Below are 18143 nucleotides of genomic sequence, written 5' to 3'. Positions count from 1 at the left end.
TCGATGCATAGCTAGTTTAGCAATAACTACCCCAATATGAAATCAGGTAAGCGGCTTGGGATTTACCATACACAGGGTAGAAGTATTTCGAGGGAGATCACAATATATGATTAATCTACTCAAAACTTGAAGCCAAATGTTTTTGGAGCGTCACTTCAGATTATAATACTAGGATAATCAGGTGATAAAGGTGAAACAAAAGAATACTCTGGTTGATGATTAACAGATTAATATAATCCCAGCTTGTTCTACAGTTGTGATAGCTATCTTGCAGTATCCAGAACCAGGTTACACTACAAATGTCACCTACTTCAGGTGGAAACCATCATCACAACAGTGTTAACATCTGTAGAACATACAGATGTTTACTTCAGCAGACTTGACCGAGGTATGCAGCAGCAAAAAATAATAATTGACATCGAAAGAAAGCGAACAGCTAAAGAGAAGGAAATTATCAAGCATTTCATAAGGCATGCCTAGGTTTAGCCAGCACTAGTCCAATATGAATCAGTAAGCAACTTGAGATTTACAATACAAGGTAGTCGGTAGACGCTGCTAGTGTTTACCCAAAAACTGAAGCTAAATATTTTGGAAGTGCCACAACAGATTATAATAGATAATGGAGCTATCTAACTGTATTTAGAACCAACTTACACTATAAAAAAAGTCCCCTACTTCAGGGGGAAGCCCAACAATGTCAACATTTGATATTCCAATACAAACCTATCTACAAAATGAAATAAATCCAGTTTGAACTACCAAAACTGTATATATCCTTAACAGCATATTGATCACAAGAAAACACCTTGCATACACATCACTTCATCATTGAGAGGGGAAAACAAAATTTTCCAAGGCATATTGTTAGCATCACAAAGCAAATGGAGATCCACATACATGCCAGGATTATAGTTCTCCAAATGCCAACAACGGCCAAGATTAACCAACAAGTTGCAATACAAATAAATTATTCACAAACACAGAAGTAAGCAGCAACCAAAGTCATGATAGCAAAGACAATGGTAAGTACAACAAAGCAATCATAGTATCCATGGTTAATGACTAGGCTGATAAAACTGCGTGAGAATGAGATACTTATATATACAAGTACAGAAACATAAGATAAGTTACAAAATAATGTGCAATAGCAAATAGCTAGCTCCATAGAGAGGGGAAAACAAAACTTTCAAAGCAACAACTATAGCTCTCCACAAAAAAAAATGGAATTCAAGCATCACAAAGCAAATGGAGACCCACATATGTGGCAGGACTATAGTTCTCCAAATGCCCAAAGGCCAACATTAACCAACAAGTTGCAACACAAATAAATTGTTCACGAGAGAAATAAGCAGAAACCAGACTCAACATATCACAATAAATTACAACAAAGTGATCATATATCCATGGTCAAGTACTGGGCTGATGAAACTGCATAGGCTACTTATACAAGGACACAAACATAAGTTCAGTTACTAATTAAGTGCCACAGCCAATAGCTAGCTCCATAGAGTCAGGTACATTACTGCACTCAAGCACCATGAGCAACTGTTACAAGTTCATAAAGGTTTCATCGTAAAGGTAGACAATTGCAAAGTTGCGCTACGCAAATAGGACTTTTTAGGGCCCATCTGCTGATGACTCCATGTACAAAGGAACATATGGAATAAAAGGAGTCTTCGCGTCAACACAAAGATGTTCAAGTTGACAATCTCGTCCAAGTTGACGTAGGAAACGACGCTTCATGCAATCTATCTCATAGGACACAAGTGTGTTTTCCTGGCCATAAACTATGAAAATCATATTGCATTCTGGGTGGAATGAGATAACATTGTAATCAAGCGCTGAATAATCTGTTCCAAACAGTTGCAAGTGGCTGACAGTGTGCTTCAAGGTCCATTTTCCAAGACTATAGTCCTCAAGAACCCAGACTGATAGGTTGGACAGATCAGATTCAGAACGAGTATTACTTGCAAAATGCAATTGTCCTTGTGATACGAAGACATCATTAACAGGAGAATCATCATAGTATGGTGGCGAATGAGGAGCACCAATGATATACAAAAGATTTCCTTCAACGTCAAATGTTACTACCATTCGATCAAATGCAGCCAAATGCATGACACAATTGAAAAAAACGCCTTTCGAACGTGTGGGTATTGCAAAATGATTGATCTCAACCGTTTGAATTTGATGCGTCCAAACTCGAGTTTTGGACGAGTAGGTCGCCACCGCTGCGATACGGCCATCCCAATCGCTTTGCTCGGACTCATCTATACCCCATGTCTCCTCATCAATGAACTCGAACACATGAAAGTGTGAGGAGACGGCGGGTTCGAACCCAAGGCGAGCCACTTCCACATTGCTGGACCAATCGGTGGCTGGCACAACCACCCATTTCTCGGTGGCGGGATTGCACACCACATAATCCAACATCTTGGGGTCAGAAAACTTCCAACAGCGGCAGAGGAGGAGGCCATTGCAGCAGTCCAAGATGTCGATGCTACTGTATTTGGGAAGGAAGGATAGTGAAGGGTCGACGAGAGGTTCACCTTCCCCAGAGACGTTGGTGAAATAGCGAGCTATCTTGGGGAAGCGGTCTCTGTTGTAGGATTCGTAGAAGAAGCCGGCGAGCGGCTGAGGCAGCTTCTTGCGGTGGTCGGGGTGGGAGAAGAGGTCGCGCCAGCGCGTGGAGACGCACTTGCAGCAGCAGGTGGACTTGTAGGGCACGCGCGAGATGATGTCGGCGAGGATGTCGTCGGTGAGCTTGTCCACCTGGCTACCCTCCACGCCCTTCTTCTTCTCCTTGGAGCCCGGCGCCATCGCCGTCCGTGGAGACGAGGAGCGGCCAATCTGCGCACGCCAGGGGTTGGAGAGGTTAGAGATCCATCCCGGAGCGTGAGGGAAGAGAGGATTTACCAAATGCGTGGTACGCGAACCGCGATTGGGGAGCGGCGGCGAGAGTGTCAGCAGCAGCCATCGCCGCCAGCGAGCGAGGGTTTGGATTTGGGCGTGCGCAGCAGCGAGATGCGGCGGACGCGGAAGTAAAGACGACGGGGGGACTATTGTTTGCCTGTTTGGGCCGTGTCAGGCAAATTTCAATTTGCTGGACTGGGCCGCTTGAGTCTGACGCGCAGCATTTCAGAAATAAAATGTGTCACGACTAGAAAAAGATTTCTCCCTCTACTAAAAAAAGATCGACTGGAAAAAGATTTCCCTTTCGGAAGGGCAGCTCGTCAGATTTGCTCCGTGGTCGACGCGACGAAGGCTTCCATTTGAAAAATCAAATCTAGAGAAAAAAAAAAGAGAGAGAAATAGAACAACTCACCACCTTTCCGTGTGTATCTCTCGTCCCCATTTAGTTTCTTTTGCGACAAGTGACGAGCACGGAGATCATTTGCTGATAGCTTCCTAGCACGAGAAGCAACCACATCGAGGTATTATTTTCAAATGGAGGCCAATCTAAATGCAGCCCTTTATTTTCAAAATTTTGAAAATTATATTGTAAGTTTCAATTTTTTATAAAAAAAAACTAGATGTAGTAAATAATGCGTACTTCATACGTGCCAAATCTCAAGACAAACTATCACTCAAACTTCTTCATCCACAATAGGTGTTATGATTTCCACATCCCTCGTGTGATATTGCTCGCCCGACGACGCTTCGTGTGTGAAAGTGCTTCGGCCTCGCTCACGCCTGGAGCGGTATCAGTTAGAGGAGGGTGTCGTGTCTATAGGTCGTGCGGGCATGTGCAGCAGTGCAGGTGCGGCAATAGTTTGTACTTAACACGGGTAGATCAACCAGGGTTCAAAGTTTCATTGAAATTTTAAGTTTTTTTTTTGTAATTTTGACAGTACCATTATATTTGTTCCCTTAAAATATTGGTCTAGATTCAAACTATATTCAAATGAAATTTAGTTTCATTCAAGATTCATCTAGATCCAATAGAATTTAACGAAACAAATTTCTAAATTCCCATAATTTTGGATATGCAATGCAAGAAATAAATGTGATACTGAAATTTAAAATCCTGAACCAACTCTATCGGGTGCTCCATCAACTATTGCTACCACAGCCGACAATCATGGCCCAAATAACAAACCCCATGAGCCATTTAGTTTTATGAAACAGGTTACTACTTCGTTTGGAACACATGTAAGATATATGTTGTGAATACTTAGACTTATGATGTGTTGAAATCATGCTTTAGTCATGCTCTAATCGATGGGACCATTCAGGTGCATGTGATGATGCATATCGCATGGAGTGCTTGTCGTAACTGAAATTGCCAGAGTATTACATGTATCATCTCTGTTGCAAAAGAGTGTACCGACGAAGCATGTTCCAAATTCAGGAGGCAATTAGACTTTTCTTCTTAACAATCTAGTTTTCCAACGCGCGCGCCACCATGGAGCTTGGCACACGGCACCTGTTTGCAAGAACAGTTTTCTGTTCTGTTCAAATTAAGGCTCGGGTTAGGCTTAAGCCTCATAATCTTCTTCAGCTGAACTGGCTCATTTAATATCCAGAGCCAGCCAAGGCAAAAACGGGAAATATCAACAACAAAAAAAGTAACCAACATAGGTATAGCGCACATCCTACAAACCTGCAGAGAATTGACTTGTGCACTAGTAACGCTCTACAACACATAGTGCAACATCGTGTTGGAGGGTTGTATTCAGCAATCAGATAAAGCAATGCTCGTCCACAGCATGCATCTCCCATAACAGAAAATATAACATGATCTTTTGTGAGCCACTGACAGATATCTCTATCAGGCACATTGCATAGAATAAGAAAGTCCAATTTAATTCATGCCAGCCAGACAACAAATTCTAGTAGTTTGCAACCAATGCAACATCCAGCTTGACAATCCCATCAAGGCAGTGCATTAGTCTTACACAGCAGCAACAGAAAATAATGATTGACATCGGGCAAAAAATTACTTTATGACAGCAAAATGCAGTTTTTTAGTGGTTAACAACCTCCACATCATGACAGGAGCATAAAAGACATTGTTCATGGGTAGGTAACCAACCACAGCCCAGCACACCATACTAGTCATACGAACTTCACTGTCACTGCATAGTCAAACCTGAAGTCAAATAATCGTCAGGTGTCACTTAAAGCGAAGCTAAGTTAAGAATTTAAAGCAATATATAGCATCCACATATTCTACAGTAGCGACCTTTCAGTATTAAAACCGCAAGTGGGTAGTAAAACAACATCAGCTATTACTCCAGATGGAAGCCATCAATCATACATCCGCTACAAATATGAAGATCCAATGCTTGTTGCTGGAGCAAATGAATCATGCATATATCATAAGTATCTAGAGATGGCATAAACCCGGTTTGAACTTCCGAAACTAGACGAGATTATATAACTAGAGAAATAATATATCGCAGAAAGGCCATCTCATCATTGACGGGAGAATTCAGATAATAGGATTCACACTTTCAGACATTCGAGAATGACAGACTAATTATAGTATCCATGGTAAACTACTAGGGTGATAATATATATTAGTACAAACATAGAGGCAGAGTTACTAAGTTAACTGAACTACAGCAGCTATCTGAATGAAGTTAGGTACATAGTTCAGTCAAAGCACCAACAAGAACTACCACAACATCATAGAGGTCTTCCCAAGTTAAGTGTTGCTCGGATCCAAGACCTAGCTCCAGTCCAATATCATCAACATAAAGATAAGACAATTGTGAAGCTAAACAAGTAGGGACTTCTAGTGCCCATCTGCCAGTGACTTTGAGAACAAGGGAACATATGGAATATAAGAAGTTATTGTGCAATCCCATCCAAGTTCACATATAAAACACAGCTCCCTGGAATCCATGTCGTAGGATATTAGTGCCTTATCAGGCCCACTGACCATGAAAACCACATTGTGTTCTGGATGGATTGAGATGACCTTGTAATACTTCCCAATTAATGAATACAATTCTCCAAACAATTGTAGGCAGCTAACACTCTGCTTCAAGGTCCAATTTTCACCTTCAAGAACCCAGATTGATAGTTCAGAATCACCTTCATGTGTAAAATACAACTGTCCTTGTGATAGATAAATACCATCAGGGGTATCCTCTCTGTATGCAGGAGTATGGATGAACCTCCAGTTGTTTCCCTCAAAGTCAACAGCAACAACCAGACCATAAAAGGCAGATAGATACAACGTCCCTCTTAAGAAAACGGTTCTTGAATCCACGGGAACTTCAAGTCCACAGGTCGACGCCGGAACTTTCTTCTCACTCCAAACTCCAGCTTTGGACGAGTAGATCCCCACCTTTATGAAGCATGGGACTGCATAAGCAGAAGGTTCATGCCTTTTCCAGAAGACATCGGCAGGTACAAACTCAAACACATGGAAGTGAGAGGAGACGGCCGGCTCGAACCCCAAGCGGGCGACGTTCACCTTGCTGGACCACTCGGTGGCAGGCACGACCACCCATTTCTCGGTGGCGGGATTGCACACTACGTAATCTAATGTCTTGGGATCAGTCGCCGTCCAGCAGCGGCAGAGGAGGAGACCATTACAGCAGTCCAAGACCTCAACATTCTCATATTTGGGCAGGAATGGCAGCGAGGGGTCGACGAGAGGTTCACCTTTTCCAGAGACGTTGGTGAAACGGCGAGCAATCCTGGGTAAGGGGTCAATGCTGTAGTCGTTACAAAAGAAGCCGGCAAGGGACTGGGGCATCTTCTCACGATGGTCGGGGTGGGAGATGAGGTCACGCCAGCGCGTGGAGACGCACTTGCAGCAGCAGGTGGACTTGTACGGCACGCGCGAGATGATTTCGGCGAGGATGTCGTCGGTTAGCTTGGCCATCGGGTCGTCGTTCATCTCCTTGGAGCGCGGCGCCATAACCGCGGATGCAAGAAACGGCCGATCTGCGCAGATGGGGACGGAGGAGGAGGAGGGGGAGGGGTTAGAGCTCCATCCCGGCAGTGAGGAGAGCGTGAGAAAAGAGAGGATTTACCAGGTGGTTGCTGCGGGAACCGCGAACCGAGGAGCTGCCGTGTCGGGTGGTGCCATCGGCGGCGGCGGCGAGCGGGGGTTTGGGGTGACGGCGGTGAGAAGTGGAAGTGAGAGAAGACGGGGCGGCGGCGCAATGCTCGTATCTGGACGCTATGTGAGCCCAAACGATTTTGTACTGAATGGGCCGCGCGGAGATACAGATCAGTTTTGTCCATCTAAAAAAATGGAAGCTAGCTGGCCTTTCTAAAAATGAAAAAACTGGTTTCAACCGGAGCAACCGCTCAAAAGAAAAGAAACCTGACCATTGTGTTTAATATGTAAACAAATTGAAGTTCTACAGAAAACAAATTTTAGTTGCCACAAATACTAGTCAGCAGAAACATAATTTCAATGTTTAGAACCGATAAATAGTTGATTCAAACACAAACTATTGTCATTTGTCAAGTTGCAAAAAAAAAAAAAATTCAGTTCAACTCAAAGAAAACTCATTTTTACCAAATAAACCCATCAAAAAGAAGCTAGGTTTCAATTTGTATTTTTACTGAGAACCAAACACGTTGTTCCCCTTCAAAAGATCCAAGTGCAGCTAAAAACAGCAAATACAATGCCAGCGAAAAAAAAGAAGATCGGAGTAACGAATATCGTAATCAATTAAGTTTCTGTTTTTCAATACCGAGCCATTTCGTTGTATGAAAACAAGCTGCTGTTTCACCTTTTAGCCTTCATTCACTCCTTTCCGGTACAACCACCCGGCGAGCGCCCCACTTCCTTTTTTTCATGATAAGAAGTCAGAAACTATTTTTCTGACATCAGTAAATAGATTGCTTGTTCAATAAAATTAAATAGTACTCCCTCTGTTTTCATTTACCTGTGTTCTAGGTTTAGTCAAAATCAACCTTTATCAAGTTCGACCAAAATTGTAGCAAAAAATATTACATCCAAAAAACAAAATTCATATAATTTAAAATGCATTTTACAATGATTCTAACAATACTCATATTATACATTTAGAGGAGATGTTTGTTTCACATGTATTGCCATCTTTTTTTTCATATCTCAAGTAAAATTGTTTTGACAGTGTTACCATGGCTTTGCCCATCCCTCACAGATTCAGTAGGGCAACTTCTGAATATTGTTTTGACAATTTTCATATCCCTTTCTGAAGCCTAGTGACGTTACAACATCAGCTGGCTACTTCTTTTGGTAGTCCTCTCTAACAACCAAAAGCACCGTGTCTATTTTCTTTTGTTTCTGTTCGCTGACATGTTCAGGTAATAAACTGACATATGTACATCAGTCTGCATTGTTACCAGGGAAGTTTGTAGCTGGACGCTTGCATCAACGGATGTGCAAAGTATGCTCCCACAGTTAAGGCTGTGATCGTGATGTACGGTAACCGGATGAACTCCTTGTAATAATCCGCAGGTAGTTTCTGCCGTCCATCAACAATCGCAGCAAACGGCATGACACTAGTCCTCTTCTTCAAAACCTCAAAGGCTTCACCGTAGCGTGACGCCAGCCTCCTGTCGCCGTTCCAGACACCAAATGCATGGTGACCAATCAACCCAACAGAGGCCGCAACAGCAACTGAGTTGCCCATCCATAGCGTGTGAGCTAAGCACCAAATTACTTGCCCAACAAACTGAAAGATAATTGATGGTTAGAATGCTACGGGATAAGGCATGTATTAGCATATGATGCAAAAGTAAAAGGAAAACTAAATCTTAAACTTGTTTAGCACAAAAATAATTAATGACCCATATATATCTATAGGCATGGCCTTTGAGAAACTACCTGTGGATGTCTTGTGATGCGCATTATCCCGGTTTCCCACATGTGTAATTTTGGCTTGTCCACAGCTGCCACTTCTAACAGATTGAAAGTAGATGGGTACAAAAATAAGAATGAGATGAAAGACGAGAGCCAGACAAGCTCGTGGACGCCTGGGACGCCTTGAACTTGCCACAGTTGAATACCATCATAGCGATGATTTATGAAGTAGACCTGCAAGATAGGACAAATTTTCTAAGATACTCAAAGGCTTATCAACTTAGATACCATCTATGAAAAGAAGAAACTATACCAAGCACTCACAATAGTACTAACTGCTAGCGGCAGTGACAATCCAGCAAACAGCACACGGTAGGCTCGCTCCCCTATTATTTTCTCACCAGTTTCACGAAAGCTTGCCAGACCACTATGGGCTACAGCAAAGATGATGGTAAGGAGCAACAAAACGACCTGCAATGGAAGGGCAGAGGTTAAAGATATTTCGTATCTACACCGTTACAATCGCCTAGCTAACAAGCAGTAGGTAGAGTATATTACTTCATGTGTTCCTAAATATAAGACGCTTTGGCAAGTCAATTTGGCTTGCCAAAACATCTTATATTCAGGAGCCGAGGCAGTACCATAAATATAAAGGAAACTCGTAGGGACTGAACAATTAACTGGATCGTATAAATGGTTGCAATGCAATAAGATTTAGTATTATTAGTCATCAACCGGTGCGCTTTGATAACTGAAAAGTTGTACAGTAAGTCTGAAACCCACATGTCCACGTATTGCACAGTAAGTCTGAAACCCATATGTCCGCTTATGGCCTCACATATTTAGGATGTGAAGCACTATTGGAGTTCATAATAACCTATCTAGACAGTTCTTTCAAGATTGTGAGGGACCTATTAAGCTTAATGTGCACAAAGCCGGGTTACTCTTGTCTGCTTTCTTCGCCGAAACAGAACAGCATCCAGATGCCATTGCAGACTAAACGAGTCTAAGGATGGCAATCAGGAGCACATAACAGGGTACATATCTAACTTATTTTTTTAGCAGTTCTTCAGGCACCTGCGTGTAACCCACACAAATTCTAGCACTAGCATCATAGTATCGATGGGCTAAGTTTTCCCAGGTTCTTGCGTATGTCCTTGCATATTTAGCATACCAAACACTAGTGGAGTTCCTGGCCCAATCAAATTGGATGGTTCTTTCAGGATCGTGAGGGATCAGGGATGCATGAAGTCTAATGTTATTTGCTCAGTAGTTAGATTCCATTAATTGCCAACATATAGCAACATTTGAATGACACTGGAGATAGCCAGATTCCAGGAACCACATTTAGGAGCTATATATCCTACTGGATTATATAGCAGCGCAGTTATCTAACTTGTAATTCGTGAACCAGGTGTAGCCCACACAAAGTCCATTTCTACTTGAAGCATACAAAAACCAACCCATTCCATTGCGGACATGACATAATTAGTGTATTACTGTCCTAGACTAGATAGCAGCAGGAACCAGAGCAGAATGTATGAACGAATTGCTCGGCATAGGCAGGCAGTAGTGGAAGAGAATGGTGTGGACGGACGCACCTCGTGGCTGTCGGAGATGGAGCCGACGGCGTCGAGGAAGCTGGTCCCGAAGCCTGTGGCCGGGTCGATCCAGAGCACGTTGAGGGCGTAAAGCACGACGGCGAGGATCCCGCTGAAGTAGGCCCAGGACAGCACCCGCTGGTCGCCGAGGCGGAACACCGCCGAGTCCTCTCCCACGAGCCCCTCGCCCTCACCGTCGGAGCCCTCCTCGGCGCGGTCGACGGAGGCCCGGAGCGGGGCAGAGGACAGGAGGCGCGGGCGGCGCAGAGGAAGGGACGCCGGGGCTGGGGAATTGGGGAGGGGGAGTTTTGGTGGGCGCGGGAGACGGAGGCGGTGGTGGAGGAGGGGAGGTGGTGGGGCGGCGAGGTGGAGGCGGAGATGGGAGGCCATGGAGAGCGGGGCGGTGGGGAGGTTGGGGGTAGTGGTGGCGGTGGTGGTGGTGGGGGGAGCGGGAGGCGGGAGGTTAGAGACAGAGTGGTGGCGGCATCTTTGAGGTCGGGGAGGGAGGAGGAACAGAGGATGCGGTATTGGACGGACTAGTGTGGCGCGGACGGCCGGCCGGTGTTTGGCTCCGTGGCTCCGTTTGGGTGGCTAGCTGACCCAGTGCGTTCGTGCGTGCACCAAAACACACCCGACGGGCAACGGAAGCTGTCGTCATCCAGCAATCAAGTGGTGAAATTGAAACTCCAAACTCCTCGAATAAATAAGTAGGGGTGTAAACGTGGATGAATAAATAAGCAGGGGTGTAAATCTGGATCGGATCGGATTTTGCTCGTACCATATCTTTCACCATATTTGTTCCCTGGATTCAGATCGGGGTAGATATTGATCGGTTTCAGATTCAAATGCATATATACTGGACTGTGGATTCAAATCGAAAATGGGGTGGACTTGAATCGGAAATAAAAATAGTCGAATATATGCTCTCATCGGTAGATAGTTATAGCTTTTGCAATTCTTGAGAGAGATTTAATTTTTAAATCTTCACAGTTAGAAAGGAAAAAAAGAGACACAATACTCTGAAACTCAAGCATCGATAGAAGTTTAGAGCTAAAGATGCTCGCTAAATGAATTCGGTAACTCAATATCTACTACCCTTGCAATATTGGCCTTGACTTTTGAATAAATAAAATCAGATTTTCCGGTTTAAACCTTTCGATTATCCTAATTAAATTTTGGATAATCCAACTATACCGTATCTGGAGAACAACTTCGGAATCGGATATCTTTATCCATCGGATTTTTTAATAATCGGATATGAAAACCTTAAAATGGATTCGGCGCCGGTTTTGGTGCGGAAATTATCCTATCCGTTTACACCCATAAAAATAAGCCCTTGACTCTTGATTTCTGGACAGTGGGGTCAAGTCACTTGCAACTTTCTATCACAAAATATTTCTGCACGCAGGTGCTCTGTTAGGAGCGCTAAGAATTTGAAGAGGAAGGAGGGCAGAAGCAATATGAAGCTCATGTACTTGAGATAGGAATACAAGATGTTTACACAGCGCAATACTTGCCTGTGTAAAAGCAGAAGCAACTTGAGATAGCAATACAAGGTAGGCATCTTTTGCAGGGACATCTGATGATTCACTTCCAAAACTTAATCACAACAGACATGAGAGCATAAGTGTCATTTCCAGCAAGTAATTTTGGATGTACAGGTGCACTGACCTCGTCCAACACATCAGGTTATTCACAGGCGAAATTCTTGCAAAGACAAAGAACACAAGACGAGGTGCCACTGCTTACTAGTAAAATTAAAGTGAGATATCTTTTTCAAGTCCTTAAGCATCACTTCCAGCAAAGCTAAGCTAGGCTTCATAGAAATACAATATGATGACCCAATCAAGGAATGCTAATTGGTGTAAGAAGAAGACTAGTAGTTTCAGTTTCTCAAACTAGCAGGAAGTAGGAAGGTATCTACTAGCAAAAGATTCCTACTTCAGGTGGAATCCAATCATTCACATCAAACGTTGAAGGTCACTGAATAACAGAATGGTATAATAACTAGGATAGTTTCTATCTAGAAATGACAAATCCAGTTCCAACTTCCAAAACTTGACACCTTATCTAAATAGAAAGAAAAATTGGGTACAGATAACCGTACTGTTTGCAAGGAGATAAACAAATACTCACATGCCATATCGTTAAAAGAAAAAAAGGGGTTCATACATTCAAGCATGGTACAAGGTTAAGAATATTGTTTTTTCCATCCATCTTCTCCATGATTAAGTACTCCACACTCAACGCAAAAGCAGAAGCAACGAGAGATAGGAACACAAGGTACACACATCTTTTATAGGGACATTGGAAAAATTAACATCCACCCTTCCTGATCGCATTTTCTGTTTCTAAAAAAAGAAAATGATAGAAAATTTTAAAATAAAATCTTTCAAGGTGGTCATGTGTTATTTGTCCTAGTTGTTAGGAAAATTAACAAACATGAATTTTGACTTTTGTTTTATAAATTGGAGCCATCATTCGGTAAAACGGGGCATTCGGTATGGCCAAGGAGGACACACTCCGAGCTCCACCTCCATCCTAGACGCGAACAGCAGCAGGCACCACCAACCCTCCGGGCTCCAGCAGGAGTCAGGCCCACATCCACCCAGCCCGAAACCCAGATCAGACCCAAGAAGGACCCAGAGGCCCTGCGCCTCCACTCCCTCCTCGTCGACACCATCGGGGGAACGGGGACGCGCGTCCTCCTCCTTGGCCGCTGGCCGGCCTCCGCTGCACCAGGAACTCCCCTGGACGCACTCCACGCCGCCGCTGCCACCAAGCTCCTAACCCGCGTCACCGCCCCCGTCCAGCGCCGAACCTCCACCGCGCGCCCGCCGCCACTGCGTCCACCTCCGAGATCCTCCACTCCTCCGCGCCTCCCCGCCGTAGCCGGAGAGCTACTCCACGCACACACGCCACCCGCGCCGCCATGGAGACGTCCTTCCGCGCGCGCGAGGAACCCATCGGGGGGCGCTGATGTCTACGGGTGCTTCTATTCTTGTAGACAGTGTTGGGCCTCCAAGAGCAGAGGTTTGTAGAACAGCAGCAAGTTTCCCTTAAGTGGATCACCCAAGGTTTATCGAACTGAGGAAGAGGTCAAAGATATCCCTCTCATGCAACCCTGCAACCACAAAGCAAGAAGTCTCTTGTGTCCCCAACACACCTAATAGGTGCACTAGTTCGGCAAAGAGATAGTAAAATACAAGTGGTATGAATGAATATGAGCAGTAGTAACGGCGCCAGAAAAGTGCTTGCTGGCGTGCAGTTGATGGTATTAATATTGCAGGAGGTAAAGATGCAGTAAAACAGTAAACAAGCAGCGATAGCAGTATTTAGGAACAAGGCCTAGGGATCATACTTTCACTAGTGGACACTCTCAACATTGATCACATAACAGAATAAATAGATAGATGCTAGACTCTACACCCTCTTGTTGGATGATGAACACCACTAATTGTGTAGGATTACACGAACCCTCAATGCCGGAGTTAACAAGCTCCACAATATTCAATGTTCATATTTAAATAACCTTAGAGTGCATGACAGATCAACATAAACAAACCAAGTACTAACATAGCATGCACACTGTCACCTTCACACTACGAAAGGAGGAATAGATCACATCAATACTATCATAGCAATAGTTAACTTCATAATCTACAAGAGATCACAATCATAGCCTACGCCAAGTACTACACGATGCACACACTGTCACCATTACACTGTGCAGGAGAAATAAACTACTTTAATAACATCACTAGAGTAGCACACGGATAAATTGTGATACAAAACACATTGCAATCATAAAGGGATATAAATAAGCACTTCACTATGCCATTCATAACAGTGAATAAGTACTCTGTGAAATATAGCCTAAGAGACCCACACGGTGCACACACTCGTCACCTTTACACACGTGGGACAAGGAGTCTCCGGAGATCACATACGTAAAACCCACTTGACTAGCATAATGACATCTAGATTACAAGCATCATCATATGAATCTCAATCATGTAAGGCAGCTCATGAGATTATTGTATTGAAGCACATAGGAGAGAGATTAACCACATAGCTACCGGTACAGCCCCGAGCCTCGATGGAGAACTACTCCCTCCTCATGGGAGACAAGCAGCCGCTGATGCAGATGGCGGTGGTGTCGATGGAGGAGCCTTCCGGGGCACTTCCCCGTCCCGGCGGCGTGCCGGAACAGAGACTCCTGTCCCCCAGATCTTGGCTTCGCGATGGCGGCGGCTCTGGAAGGTTTTCTCTGGTTTCGTCCAACGTCTCGAGGTTTTAGGCCAGAGACCTTTTTATAGGCGAAGAGGCGGAGTCGGAGGGGCGACGAGGCGACGACACAATAGGGGGGTGCGGGCCCCCCCTTGGCCGCGCCAGGGTCATGTGTGGTGGGCCTGTGGCCCCCCTCTGGCGACTCTCGGGTGTTCTGGAAGCTTCGTGGAAAAATAGGATGTTGGGCCTTGATTTCGTCCGATTCCGAGAATATTTCCTTACTAGGATTTCTGAAACCAAAAACAGCAGAAAACAGGAACTGGCCCTTCCGCATCTCGTCAATAGGTTAGTTCCGGAAAACGCATAATAATGACATAAAGTATGCATAAAACATGTAGATATCATCAATAATGTGGCATGGAACATAAGAAATTATCGATACGTCGGAGACGTATCAGCATCCCCAAGCTTAGTTCTTGCTCGTCCCGAGCAGGTAAACGATAACAAAGATAATTTCTGGAGTGACATGCCATCATAACCTTGATCATACTATTGTAAGCATATGTAATAAATGCAGCGATCAAAACAATGGTAATGACATGAGTAAACAACTGAATCATAAAGCAAAGACTTTTCATGAATAGTACTTTCAAGACAAGCATCAATAAGTCTTGCATAAGAGTTAACTCATAAAGCAATGATTCAAAGTAAAGGTATTGAAGCAACACAAAAGAAGATTAAGTTTCAGCGGTTGCTTTCAACTTGTAACATGTATATCTCATGGATAATTGTCAACATAGAGTAATATAACAAATGCAATATGCAAGTATGTAAGAATCAATGCACAGCTTCACACAAGTGTTTGCTTCTTGAGATGGAGAGAAATAGGTGAACCGACTCAACATAAAAGTAGAAGAATGGCCCTTCGACGAGGGAAGCATCGATTGCTATATTTGTGCTAGAGCTTTGGTTTTGAAAACAAGAAACAATTTTGTCAACGGTAGTAATAAAGCACATGCATCATGTAAATTATATCCTACAAGTTGCAAGCCTCATGCATAGTATACTAATAGTGCCCGCACCTTGTCCTAATTAGCTTGGATTAACACGGATTATCATTGCATAGCATATGTTTCAACCAAGTGTCACAAAGGGGTACCTCTATGCCGCCTCGTACAAAGGTCTAAGGAGAAAGCTCGCATTGGATTTCTCGCTTTTGATTATTCTCAACTTAGACATCCATACCGGGACAACAAAGACAACAGATAATGGACTCCTCTTTAATGCATAAGCATACAACAACAGCTTAAAATTCTCATAAGAGATTGAGGATTAGTTGTCCACACCGAAACTTCCACCATGAATCATGGCTTTAGTTAGCGGCCCAATGTTCTTCTCTAACAAGTATGCATACTCAAACCATTTGATCGTGAAAATCGCCCTTACTTCAGTACAAGACGAACATGCATAGCAACTCACATGATATTCAACAAAGTGTTGATGGCGTCCCCGTAAACATGGTTATCGCACAACAAGCAACTTAATAAGAGATAAAGTGCATAAGTACATATTCAATACCACAATAGTTTTTAAGGCTATTTTGTCCCATGAGCTATATATTGCAAAGGCGAATGATGGAAATTTTAAAGGTAGCACTCAAGCAATTTACTTTGGAATGGCGGAGAAATACCATGTAGTAGGTAGGTATGGTGGACACAAATGGCATAGTGGTTGGCTCAAGGATTTTGGATGCATGAGAAGTATTCCCTCTCGATACAAGGTTTAGGCTAGCAAGGTTATTTGAAACAAACACAAGGATGAACCAGTGCAGCAAAACTCACATAAAAGACATATTGTAAACATTATAAGACTCTACACCGTCTTCCTTGTTGTTCAAAACTCAATACTAGAAATTATCTAGACTTTAGAGAGACCAAATATGCAAACCAAATTTTAGCAAGCTCTATGTATTTCTTCATTAATTGGTGCAAAGTATATGATGTAAGAGCTTAAACATGAGCACAACAATTGCCAAGTATCAAATTATTCAAGACATTTTAGAATTACTACATGTAGCATTTCCCGTTTCCAACCATATAACAATTAACGAAGCAGTTTCAACCTTCGCCATGAACATTAAAAGCTAAGAACACATGTGTTCATATGAACCAGCGGAGCGTGTCTCTCTCCCACACAAGCATTTATTCAAACAAAAACAAAAATAAAAACAAACAGACGCTCCAAGTAAAGTACATAAGATGTGACCGAATAAAAATATAGTTTCAAGGGAGGAACCTGATAAATTTGTCGATGAAGAAGGGGATGCCTTGGGCATCCCCAAGCTTAGATGCTTGAGTCTTCTTGAAATATGCAGGGATGAACCACGGGGCATCCCCAAGCTTAGACTTTTCACTCTTCTTGATCGTAGTATATCATCCTCCTCTCTTGACCCTTGAAAACTTCCTTCACACCAAACTCGAAACAAACTCATTAGAGGGTTAGTGCATAATCAAAAATTCACATGTTCAGAGGTGACACAATCATTCTTAACACTTCTGGACATTGCACAAAGCTACTTGACATTAATGAAACAAAGAAATCCATCCAACATAGCAAAAGAGGCAATGCGAAATAAAAGGCAGAATCTGTCAAAACAGAACAGTCCGTAAAGACGAATTTTAAAATGGCACCAGACTTGCTCAGATGAAAATGCCCAAATTGAATGAAAGTTGCGTACATATCTGAGGATCACGCACGTAAATTGGCAGATTTTTCTGAGTTACCTACAGAGAGGCAGGTCGAAATTCGTGATAGCAAGAAATCTGTTTCTGCGCAGTAATCCAAATCTAGTATTGACTTTACTATCAAAGACTTTACTTGGCACAACAATGCAATAAAATAAGATAAGGAGATTTTGCTACAGTAGTAAACAACTTCCAAGATACAAATATAAAATAAAGTACTGTAGTAAAATAAAGACATGGGTTATCTCCCAAGAAGTTCTTTCTTTATAGCCATTAAGATGGGCTCAGCAGTTTTAATGATGCACTCGCAAGAAATAAGAGTTGAAGCAAAAGAGAGCATCAAGAAGCAAATTCAAAACAAATTTAAGTCTAACATGCTTCCTATGCATAGGAGTTTTGTAAATAAACAAGTTCATGAAGAAAAAAGTAACAAGCATAGGAAGATAGAACAAGTGTAACTTCAAAAATTTCAGCATATAGAGAGGTGTTTTAGTAACATTAAAATTTCTACAACCATATTTTCCTCTCTCATAATAACTTTCAGTAGCAACATGAGCAAACTCAACAATATAACTATCACATAAAGCATTCTTATCATGAGTCTCATGCATAAAATTATTACTCTCCACATAGGCATAATCAATTTTATTAGTTGTAGTGGGAGCAAATTCAACGAAGTAGCTATCATTATTATTCTCATCATCAAATATAGGAGGCATATTGTAATCATAATCAAATTTATCCTCCATAACAGGCGGTACTAAAAGACCAATATCATTATAATCATCATAAATAAGAGGCAAAGTA

The 18143-nt window shown here is 42.9% G+C and overlaps 3 protein-coding genes across 3 annotated transcripts; all 3 read right to left on the bottom strand.

The window, feature by feature from the left end:
* Positions 1 to 1345: 1345 nt before the first annotated feature.
* LOC124667468 (F-box protein At3g49450-like) lies at positions 1346 to 2938 on the bottom strand. The gene is made up of 2 exons (XM_047204740.1): positions 2917 to 2938; positions 1346 to 2850 (listed from the first exon to the last, which is right to left on the bottom strand). The coding sequence occupies exon 2, from the start codon at positions 2818 to 2820 to the stop codon at positions 1618 to 1620; it is 1203 nt and encodes a 400-aa protein (XP_047060696.1). The 5' UTR covers positions 2821 to 2850; positions 2917 to 2938; the 3' UTR covers positions 1346 to 1617.
* A 2534-nt stretch (positions 2939 to 5472) lies between these two features.
* LOC124667536 (F-box protein At5g07610-like) lies at positions 5473 to 7080 on the bottom strand. Its single transcript, XM_047204805.1, has 2 exons — positions 6993 to 7080; positions 5473 to 6903 (listed from the first exon to the last, which is right to left on the bottom strand). Exon 2 carries the CDS (start codon positions 6875 to 6877, stop codon positions 5741 to 5743), a length of 1137 nt encoding a protein of 378 aa, XP_047060761.1. The 5' UTR covers positions 6878 to 6903; positions 6993 to 7080; the 3' UTR covers positions 5473 to 5740.
* Positions 7081 to 7970: 890 nt separating this feature from the next.
* LOC124665892 (15-cis-zeta-carotene isomerase, chloroplastic-like) lies at positions 7971 to 10767 on the bottom strand. Its single transcript, XM_047203249.1, has 4 exons — positions 10363 to 10767; positions 9086 to 9232; positions 8786 to 8995; positions 7971 to 8633 (listed from the first exon to the last, which is right to left on the bottom strand). Exons 1-4 carry the CDS (start codon positions 10750 to 10752, stop codon positions 8298 to 8300), a joined length of 1083 nt encoding a protein of 360 aa, XP_047059205.1. The 5' UTR covers positions 10753 to 10767; the 3' UTR covers positions 7971 to 8297.
* Positions 10768 to 18143: the final 7376 nt, after the last annotated feature.

The sequence above is a fragment of the Lolium rigidum genome, chromosome 6, assembly GCF_022539505.1.
Source record: "Lolium rigidum isolate FL_2022 chromosome 6, APGP_CSIRO_Lrig_0.1, whole genome shotgun sequence".
In the NCBI taxonomy this organism is placed as follows: domain Eukaryota; kingdom Viridiplantae; phylum Streptophyta; class Magnoliopsida; order Poales; family Poaceae; genus Lolium; species Lolium rigidum.
The sequence above is the reverse complement of the archived record's forward strand: the minus strand, read 5'-3'. Positions and strand labels throughout refer to the sequence as shown.

Bases quoted from the DNA above. Each gene is read 5' to 3' on its own strand.
- LOC124667468 (XM_047204740.1), bottom strand. From the start codon at position 2,820: ATGGCGCCGGGCTCCAAGGAGAAGAAGAAGGGCGTGGAGGGTAGCCAG.
- LOC124667536 (XM_047204805.1), bottom strand. From the start codon at position 6,877: ATGGCGCCGCGCTCCAAGGAGATGAACGACGACCCGATGGCCAAGCTA.
- LOC124665892 (XM_047203249.1), bottom strand. From the start codon at position 10,752: ATGGCCTCCCATCTCCGCCTCCACCTCGCCGCCCCACCACCTCCCCTC. The intron at 8,996-9,085 runs GTGAGTGCTTGG...CCTATCTTGCAG, and splicing joins CGCTAGCAGTTAGTACTATT to GTCTACTTCATAAATCATCG. The intron at 8,634-8,785 runs GTAGTTTCTCAA...ATTATCTTTCAG, and splicing joins GCATCACAAGACATCCACAG to TTTGTTGGGCAAGTAATTTG.